General features: G+C 40.3%; 1 protein-coding gene across 1 annotated transcript in view; it reads right to left on the bottom strand.

The window, feature by feature from the left end:
• SLC25A36 (solute carrier family 25 member 36) overlaps positions 1-10380 on the bottom strand; it is a 31919-nt gene extending 21539 nt beyond the window's left edge. Inside the window, exon 1 of the mRNA XM_045539307.1 lies at positions 10103-10380. Within this exon, the coding sequence (XP_045395263.1) occupies positions 10103-10143 (41 nt within the window). The 5' untranslated portion in view covers positions 10144-10380. The remainder of the gene's footprint in view (positions 1-10102) is intronic.
• Positions 10381-10688: the final 308 nt, after the last annotated feature.

The following is a 10688-nucleotide window of genomic DNA, read 5'->3' as shown; positions in this document are numbered from 1 at the left end:
TGAAGAGCAACTGGAAATCTCATACATTGCTGTGGGAACTGAAAATGGTACAGGCATTTTAGAAAAGTTTGACAGTTTCTTAGAGTTAAACATAAAATCACCATACAACCCTGTAATCTCATTCCTAGTTACTGACTCAAAAAATGAACAGACTGGTCCGCACAAAGACCTGTTCATGAATGTCTATAGCAGCTTTACTTTTAATAGGTAAAAACTGGAAACAACCTAAATGTCCATCAACTGGTGAAAGATAAATTGTAGTATATCTACACAATGGAATACTATTCTGCAATAAAAAGCAACAACCTGGATGAATCTCAAAAGCATTATGTTAATTTTAAAAAGCCAGGTACAAAAAGGCTTTCATTTTATGACATTTTTATGATATTCTGGAAAAGGCAAAACTAGAGGGGACAGAAATGAGATCTGTGGCTACCAACGGGTAGGAGAGGAAGTAGAAAGTGACTGTAAGTGGCTTGGGGGAATTCTTGAAATAAAGAAAATGTTTAATTATCTTGATTTTAGTAATTCTGATTTTAATACATTTGCCAAAACTCACTGAACTGTACATTTAGCCTTTGTGGATTTTATTGTACATAAATAATACCTTGATAAATCTGACTTAAATAATATGTAAAAGCTAGTAGGAATTGCTAATAACTACCTGGAACTGAATCTATGTATATTATGTGAAACATTTAATCATAATAAATTCAATATTTCAAAAAAAATTATTATGGCTTTAAACAGGAAATTAAAAAATTTTAACTCCCAAAAAGAAAATATCAAAACCATAATATATAGTCAGATATCAACATAATTAGATAAAAGGTATGGTCATAGCAGATTTAAAACAAAGCCAACCAGGTCTGAGAGACCTCTATACTCAATAAACAAAAAACAGATATTATTTTTCAACAGCCATGAAATAGTCTTAAAACCTTATTTTTGGCTGGGCATGGTGATTCAAGCCTGTAATTCCAGCACTTTGGGAGGCTGAGGCAGGAGAATTGCTTGAGGCAAGGAGTTTGAGACCAGCTTGGGCAACATAGCAAGACCCCCTCTCTACAAAATATATATAAAAAAAAATTAGCCGGGTGTGGTGGTATGTGTCTGTAATCCCAGCTACTGGGGAGGTTGAGGCAGGAGAATTGCTTAAACCCAGGAGGTTGAGGTTATAGTGAATTATAATGATGCCACTGCACTCCAGCCCGGGCAACAGAGCAAGACTGTCTCAAAAAAAAAAAAAAAAAAAAAAAAAAAACCCAACCAAAAACCTTAATTTATATAAGGCCACAAGGAAAATCTTAAACAAAAGTCGTTAAGTTTACATATGATAAGTATTGAGGGCTAAGCAGGTAAGAGACATGAGTTGTCACACAGTACACTCTGTAGCATATGCAATGCAGAACTCAAAAGAAAATTAGCCAGGTGTGGTGGTGGCACATGCTTGCAGACCCAGCTACTCAGAAGGCTGAGGCAAGAGTATCACTTGAGCCTGGGGGTTGGGGGCTGCAGTGAGCTTCACAGCCTGGGTGACACAGCGAGACCCTGTCTCTAAAATAAAGAAGAAAGGAAAAAGAAAAAAAAAAAAGAACCCACAGGTTGGTCCACCATGTTAACACGACATTAGTGATTTATTTACAGCAAATCATACTTAATTCGACTTTGCGTGATTTCTTTTTCAGCTGTTTATTTACTTTGTAAATCTACTGAACATAAAACAGGCCCAAAATCTGTAACAAACATGTCCATTTGTTTTGGTTTTATGTTCTGTAAAACTTAAAAAATATATTCTTGAACATGAATTACTTCTATAATTAAAACAAACAAACATAAAGCAAAGTTAGCACATAAAACCTTATTACCTACCCAGTCATTCCTGGTTCCAAACGCACTATACAAAGAAAACAAAGAAACAAAACAGAGAAAAACAATACCTATGCCTCACAGGCTTATAAAGATGATCTACTACATAATATAATCCATGTAAAGTATTTTATAAAGTGGCCCATAAAAAGTGCTCAATAAATATTAGCTACTACTGAAGTTATGTGTGTCTATTACCAACAAGAGGAACTGTAAAATTTTTAAACAGAGCTATTACAAATATGTTATGGTTAGACCACAGAAAAGGTCTACGATACTACGATACTTTAAAATACTTCAACAAGTAAAATACATAATGAGGATCTCAATTGTACAGAGGTAGGGAGTGGTATAAGTGGGTATGCACATAAGCACTTAGGCTGTCCTGAAGCAGCTTTAAATCATAAAATGCAATAGATGTATGGTATAGGAATGACACTCTGGTATTTCTCATGCTGCTATTTTAAAGCAATTATATGTATACTGAAATCACTAGATTTGATGCAGCGAACTACTGCTTCAATAAACATTAAAATCTCCACTTACGAAAACAGGATTAACTACATTAGATTTATCTCCTCTCCATGTTAAAAATCTCACTATGTAAAGGAATGTGCCACAAGGACAGAGTGCCAGAGAAATCAGCAGATGCAAGATTTCATCTAATGAGGCAAATAGGAAGGGTAACCGACATAATGAAACAAAGAGTTTTACCCTGCAAAATACCAAGGGGGCCTAATGATTAAGGGCACACCAAATACTCAAGACTGATGCAAAGCAAAGAATTGAAAATAAGGCCTAGCAGACAGGCTATAGAGCAAAAGCAGGATGTTCAGTGTATATCCCTTGTGTACACATACACACACATACACACAATAGGTAAAACCATATTCCTGGGCAGAAGGCTCATTCTCTCAGGAGCATGAACTCAAGAATCTCTGAGTTCAGGTTCAGCAGGTACAAAGGATGTAAAAAAAACTGCACATCAAGATGCAGGACTGCAATCTTTTAAGACTTCGTCAACTTTCAGAAAGAACAAAAGATCATATGATAGGAAAAATCATAATATCATCAGACTTCTCAACACCTGCAGATTACTTATTTTAGAATTCTATACCAAACCAAACTACCAAACAGATAAAACACACTTACAAAGAAGTATTCAAGAAACTGCCTACATTGTACCCTTTTTTTACGAAGCTAACTAAAAAATGTGTTTCACAAATTAAAGAGAGTAAACTGATGAGGGAATCGAATGTAGGAACAGAATAACCCAACAGAGAAAGGAATCTCAAGATGATAGTGAAATGCCAGGCTTAGAAAATAACCAATCTGGATAGGGCTAGGATCACCAAGGTCAGAGCGACAAAAGTCCTCGGGGAAAAAAGACTGACACACTAACACATTTGACCATATGAAAATAAATATTAATATTCAAGTGTGAGTACTCATAACTATGCAAAAAATTTTAAATCCGGGCAATTATTAACTCCAGGGGGGAAAAATGAAGTTATTCAAGAAAGGAAAGGTCAAAAGAATAAACAACTTAGCTCAGCAGACAACAATATTTATATTGTTAGAAGGTAAGCATTGACTATTGATTTAACAAAAAATTATAACTATATATTTATTGAGAATGAACACGGCTCAGTGGGGAGTGTTACAATATAACTAAATCCTCATTAACTGGAACAGAAAGCTGATGTATGACATATTAAATATGAAAATCAAGAAAAAGCAACAGAATGCATTTAGAAATATGAAAGAAAATTCCCAAAGAACTAGCTAAGAGCTTTGGCTGTTTCCACTAGGAAGTCAGGGAGCGGATCTGAGTAATGCTAGTACTTATTATCTTTCAGCAGCCTTTTTTCTTTTTCCCATTTGTATATATTTATTTTAAAATTAATTTTATCAAAATTGTAACTATATATTTTAAAATATCACAGGTTTTAAACTAGAGAATATGTGGGCTGATGTTTCTGGGAACCAGTGAACCCTATGAAATTGTATGAAAAAATGATGTGTATGGTGTGCAAGTGTATTTGATCCACAACTCCAAAATAATCCAGAAACTTCATCACTTCTCACCATTTCCACTCTGGTGGAAGCTACCACTGTATCCTACTGAAGTTATTCCAGTATTTAGTAGTCTGCGACTTCTACCCTTCCCCCCCCCCCCAATCTATCTTCAGTACACTAGTCAGAGTGATTGTGTTAAAAACTTTTAGGTGGGCATGGTGGCTCACACTTGTAATCCTAGTGGGAGGCCAAGGCAGGAGGATCACTTGAGGCCATGAGTTGGAGACCAGCCTGGGCACCATAGCAAGACCTCATTTCTTAACAACAACAAAAAAATTAGCCTGGCTTGGTGGCTTGTGCCTATACTGCTAGCTACTGGGGAGGCTGAGGTGGGAGAATCACCTGAGCCCAAGAGTTGGAGGTTACGGTAAGCTATGACTGTGCCACTGCACTCTAGCCTGGGAGAAGAGTAGGACTATCTCTAAAAAAATAAAATAAGTACTTTTAAAGTCAGATCAAGTCATTCTTCTGATCAAAACTCTTCAGAGTTTAGAAAGGGCAGTTTCTAGGTTATCAATCTAATAAAACTAGTAAATGTCACTCTACCCTTGGTATATCCACATTAGAAATAACTGTATGTTCTTCATGAACTATATGTTCTTACTGAAACTACCTGGATCAATGCTCATTTAAAAAGTTTTATATATGTCATATATCTTAAAGATATGAGAAGGCCAAGGTTGCTTGGTAAGTCAGATAATTATTTAACTATGCATTGATTTTTATAGAATATTTAAGAACTGTTTAACATGGTTATGGCTATCACTAAACGCCTTTATAAGACTTTTTTCTTTTTGCTCTGCTTCATCCATGCTGAGAAAGGACTTTTTAAAACTATTTTCATGGTGCTTGCCAAATTGTACATAAAGTAATCACATCATCTCAGGAATTCACGGAATGCAGATACATTTTTTGCCTATGGTTACACTGCAGATGCTAATAAAATCAAGATTTTGAGAGTAACTAAAAACTTTCAAGTGTTGCTTCTACTTATTGCACAAAGTGAAGATAAAAACTCTGGCATGCCAGGGGTCTAGCTACTTAAGGGCCTTTACAGACCTCTGGAGTAAAGGAGTGGCAAAAAGATACTTAGACTGTTTTTTTTTTTGTTTTTTTTTTGTTTTTTAAGCTAGGCAGTGTAACCAAGAAACTGGTTTTAAAAAGATCAAAACAAGCCGGGCCCAGCTCACGCCTGTAATCCCAGCTACTTGGGAGGCTGGAGTGGGAGGATCCTCAAGCCAGAAATTCATGCTACAACCTGGGCAACAGAGACCCTATCACTTAAACAAAAAACCCTGTGCAAATAGGTTTTGCAAAAAAGAGTAAGGCTGCTGTTGAGTGCCTCAAAGTGCTCTTCCACACAAGTTACAGCAGCATAGGAATAAGGAGTTGGGGGTGGGAAGATGAGAGGTAAAGGGTAAAGAGAAACTGCTCACTAAGTAAATATGAATAGCAAGCAGATCAATGTCAGCCATGATGCCCAGAGACATGAATCCCTAGGTCAGGTGCACAAGCGTGAAATCCCAACAGCTGGATAGCCCTAAGCTACTGAACAACTAGATCCAGCTCCCCCTGCTTTAAAGGACTTTTCCTAACCATACCTGGGAAAAACCTAAGGCACCTCAGGATTCTGCTAAGGAAAGGGTGGATCATGGGAATGAACTGGGATTCCAAGGTTGTAATTGTTAGACATTTGTCCTAGATGTTAACCTTTTTAGGATGTATGGACCAGGAAACTTGTTTTTAATGCGTGAGGTAATTTATAAATGGACAAAATATTTTCTGATGAGGTCCACAATATTGATGTAAGTATATTTTAAAAGGCACTACAGAATTGATTTTTGTTAACTTTAGGTGGCAAACCTCTTTCATCAGACAAATAGAGTGTGTAGCTTTATAAAGCAAAGCAAAATAAACAGGTTAAAATATTTTGCCATTTTTCTGCCTGCAGGTAATACTCCACTGTAATTTACTAACTAGGGCATTAGTTAAATTAAGAAATATCCATCACTAAAGAGCAGATTCTTAAAATATGTTAGCCAAACTTAAGGAGGGATAAGCAACATCCCTTAGTTTTACCATTAGTGAGAATGACAGAATGCATTTTCAGAACGGAAAAAAAGGGGGAGTATCTGAATGTTTGTCTTGCCCAAAATTCATAAGATGAAATCCTACTCCCCTAACCCAAGGAGACAGTGTTAGGAGGCAGGGCCATGGGAGATGATTAGGTCACAAGAACAGAGAACTAATAAATGCATTATTAGTGCTCTTATAAAAGAGACCCAGAGAGCTAGCTAGCCCCTTCTAGTCAGTGAGGATACAGCAAGGAAGCAGACCCTCACCAGACAGAACCTGCCTGTACCTTAATCTTGAATTTCCCAGCCTCCAGAACTGTGGTAAATGTTTGATGTTTATAAGCTACCTAGTTTATGGTATTTTGTTATAGCAGCCCAAAAAGGCTAAGCCAGATGAAAAGGAAATGTGGTAAAAATTAAGGATATGGTACTAAGAAAAAATAAGGACAAAGTGAAAATAAATCACATTAATTATCCTTAAGTATTGCACTTCTGCCCTGATCTTACAAGGAAGTAGGTGAAATAATTTAACAAATATTATAACAAAACGAGAGTTTCTTACTGAATTAGTAAATAAATGATTTAATAAGTGAACAAATGCATTAATTCCAGGATATGAAAATAAATAACAGATAATGTGCAATATTACTATATATATTAAGTTCTCTGTCATAGAAGCTACCAAGAAAAAATTCATCCATTTAAAGTTTGACGGTTTATAGCTCCCATTTGAAACAAATAGAAAAAAATAAATGAACTGCCTCTTGGTAGATATATTCGGGTCACATAATTAGACAATGTACAATTCTATAAAAGCATTTAAAAATGCATTTCATACTGCTCATATAACTTTACATAGATACACAGTGTTATTAAAGGTACAGCTAAAATTAAATCATATTTACATCCTTTTTGTAGGTTGTTATGATATGCCTCTGTAACTCAATTAACCTAACCAATGACCTTACAAACTCTGAACATTAACTCTGGCAAAAGCATAATGGGAGGCCACAGACTGCCTGATTCTCCTGTCCACCCTATTTACTTCTAATTATTAACCTTTCTAAAAGTTTTTATCCCTTTGGTAAAGTTCTGGAAATGGACAGTGGTGATGACTGCACAACATTGTGACTGTACTTAGTGCCACTAAACTCTACATTTTAAAATGGTAAATTTTATGTTAATTTTTACCACGATAAAAAGAAACATTAATAAAAGCTAGAAAATAATTCAACTTGTAATGTGAAAACATACACAATAAATCTTATTTATGAACAGAAAAAAAAAAGCATAACGGGACTAAAGGGTGTCTTAAAGCACGAGTTACGCACGTGAGTACATCACCCAGAACCAAGGTCCAGCGCTGATGTGTTTCAAATGTTCCTGCTTTAACAATACAGATACTAGGCTACTAAAAATCTGAGATCCTGATAAATACTTTAATATATAAAATTTTATTCATCAGGAAAACAGCCAAAAGGCTCCATATTCCAAAAACCCTTGCCTAATATTAGATGCCACTGTAAAAGGTTACTCTTGGTTCTTTTAAAATGTACTACACTTAATCCAAACAATAAACGCATATGAAGTGGCACAGACCCAACAGCCTGTGAAGAGATTGCTCTCTCTTTCCCTATGTGGCTGTTATTCAAGTAAAAAGTAAATTTCATGACTTTCAATTTACAAAATTGTTTCAGAATAAAAAATAAATTTTGTATTTTGTTAAGAACATTCTAAAAATGGCTGCTGGAGCCAGGCTCAGTGGCTCACATCTGTAATCCCAGGACTTTGGGAGATCCGGGTGAGAGGATAGCTTGAAGCCAGGAGTTCTAAACCAGCCTGAGCAACATAACAAAACCCAGTCTCTACCAAAAAAAGAAAAAGAAAAATGAGCTGGGCATGGTGGAATGCACCCGTAGTCCCAGATAGTAGGGAGGCTGAGGCAGGAGGATTGCTTGAGCCCAGGAATTTGAGGTTACAGCGAGCTATGATGACACCACTGCACTCTAGCCTGGACAACAGAACAACACTCTTGTCTCAAAACATAAATAAAAAGATAAGGCATGTTTTATCAAAATTAGTTATGTAACCACATATAAAAATAAAATCAAGATGAGATACAAAGGAAGGGAATTTATACAGCTGAACACCTATCTTGTATCAGATCCTACATATCAGTATCTCATTTAATATTTTAAACCTTTTTTCGAGGGGAGCTCCTAATCTATGTTCAGATGCTACAAAACCGCTCCACTCCTGTTCTTAATGAAAAAGGTAACCAGAACAGCCTAAATTTACATGCATCAATAATAAATTGATGATCCTAATTCAAACTGGGAAGTTAGTGCAATCAAGCTAACATTTATTTCAAATATGTGTGTCCTACTTTTAACAAAACTTGATGTATGAATCCTGAATGTAGAGTAACAGAAATGTTAGGAGCTAGAGAAGGGCCTTAGAGATCACAGAGTACAACCTCCTAATTTTACAGATGAAGCAATTAAAACCAAAGGGTTTGTTCACTTTTCACCTAAATTAAAACAGTGGCCAGACCAGATGTGTAGGCTCCTAACTTTCAGCTGTTACCACAGATTTAATTACATGAAGGAATTCAATTATTTGCATTGCATGTCAAGACACTTTGACTTTTCAAGAGTAACTATATAGCTACTGGATTTTTAAAAAATGATTTAATTTGTCTGATTATTGGTAGTAAACATTTCAGAAATATGGAAAGCAAACTTTGCCCAAACTGGACCTCACAGATTAATAGAAAATACTGTCTTTATGTTTGTTTGTTGAATGAATGTGTGCCAACCTAAGTACTGCCATCGCTGGCAACAGAGTCCGTATGTCCCAAATCAAAGCAAGACACCGTGAAAAGAACTGCCAATGTATTTAATATTTTTAAAGTAGCTGATCTAAAAATAAATTGTAGGGTTTAAGGGCATGCAGGTCTGTCTCAGCATAATTCGATGTAGCCATTTTTTATATAAAAACTCCATAATCCTACAAATACAAAGTAGCTCTTAATATCGCTATGATACTCCAAATAACTTGGAAAGAATAAATCTAAAAAGGGGACTAAATTAGCTCTGCAAAATAGCTGTAGCACTCATGCTGGCAGCCAGGGAACGAAGACTTTAAGCTTAGCCCTAATCTTGTACACACACACACACACACACACACACACACAGTAACTATCATCAAAGAATCTGACCTCTCTTCATCCCTACTTTCTCCTCTAAGCAACAGAAAAGCAACGGGACGTACAAGAGGGCTGGTTTTCATGAAAAGAATCTGACCCCAAAGGCACTGCCGGTTTGCACATCTCACAACCTGAAAAAGCTCGGGGAGGAAATTTTCCACGAGCTAGAAACAACTTACAGCACCTACCGGCGAGAGCAAAATCAGAGCCCTTCCCGCTGGTGCCCGAACGCCCCTGAGCGCTCACCCCGGCAGAGCGAGCCCGGAAATCAGCTGCCCTAGGTCCAAGGTGGGGCGTGAGTGACGCGACGAGGCCCGGGCCCGCACGGCAAGGACTGCCGGCGGAGGAGGCCCCGGCGCCCATTTTGTCCTCGGCCTCCACGCTTCCCGCGCCGTCCCCCTTGGGCCCGGCAAGCTCCGCGAGGCTCGGACCTGGGCTCCTGACCGCGGCCCGCATCCCGGACACCCCGAGCCTGCAGCGCGTGGGCCGGTCCCGCGGGAGCCCCGGGATCTGGCGTCGACCCCAGCCCCGTCTGCCGCTCAGGCGCGCGGATCCGGCCCCCGCCTCACCCCGACTCCGCGGGCCCAAAGCCTCACGCCCCGCCCGGGCTTCATTCCCCCAACCCTCCTCGCGCGAACCTGCCCCACTCACCCCGAGCCCGGGCCTCACGCCGTGGCTCCCCCGAACTGGAGCCCCTCACCGCCCCCGGGCTGGGCCTCACTCTCGCCGGGCGGGCCCGAGGCTGCTCACCCCTCCCCGCCCGGACCCCGCTGCTTCGCGCCCCCGACTGGAGCTCCCCCAGCGCCCCTCTGGCACGCGACTGCAGGCCCAGCACCCTTAGCCCCAGACCGCACGCAGGACGGGACCGTACCCCCCGGCAAACAGATGCACCAGCGTGTCTCTCTGGCTCATTCTCTCTCCAGCATGTCCTCCGGGCGTTGAGGCGGGACGCGGATCCGGCCGGCCGCTATGGCCGGCTGCTTGGGTCCCGGACTGGACACGCACAACGACCCTGGGACGACGAGGGGAGCAGGCGGAGACGCGGCTGCAGAAAGCAACCGATGCAGCCCTGCCCGCAGCGATCCAGCCGCGCAGCCGCCTGCTCTACCTCGGCGCCCCAGACCCGAGCCCGAGAGCGGCGAGGCAGCGAGGGGTGGGCGGGGAGAAGCATGAATATTTGATGACCTTGACATAAACAGAGGGTCCCATTGGCCAGACTTCGGTGACGTCACGTGGCCTGCACGGCTCTTTCACGTGATCGCGTAGGGGTTTTTCAATGAAAGGGGCCGCGAGGCGGGGCCGAGCGCGTGCCCAGAAGGTAGTAGGTCACTGCGCCCTCGCACCTAATCTGTCCACCGGCAGCCAGAGCGGTCTGGGCCTGCGCGGGCGCGCGGCTGTGGATCGCGCGCGCCTGGCCGGGGCACCGGGAGAAACTGTCTGGGTTCCGGGTTCACATG

Source organism: Lemur catta, chromosome 1 (genome assembly GCF_020740605.2).
Source record: "Lemur catta isolate mLemCat1 chromosome 1, mLemCat1.pri, whole genome shotgun sequence".
Lineage (NCBI taxonomy): Eukaryota > Metazoa > Chordata > Mammalia > Primates > Lemuridae > Lemur > Lemur catta.
The sequence above is the reverse complement of the archived record's forward strand: the minus strand, read 5'-3'. Positions and strand labels throughout refer to the sequence as shown.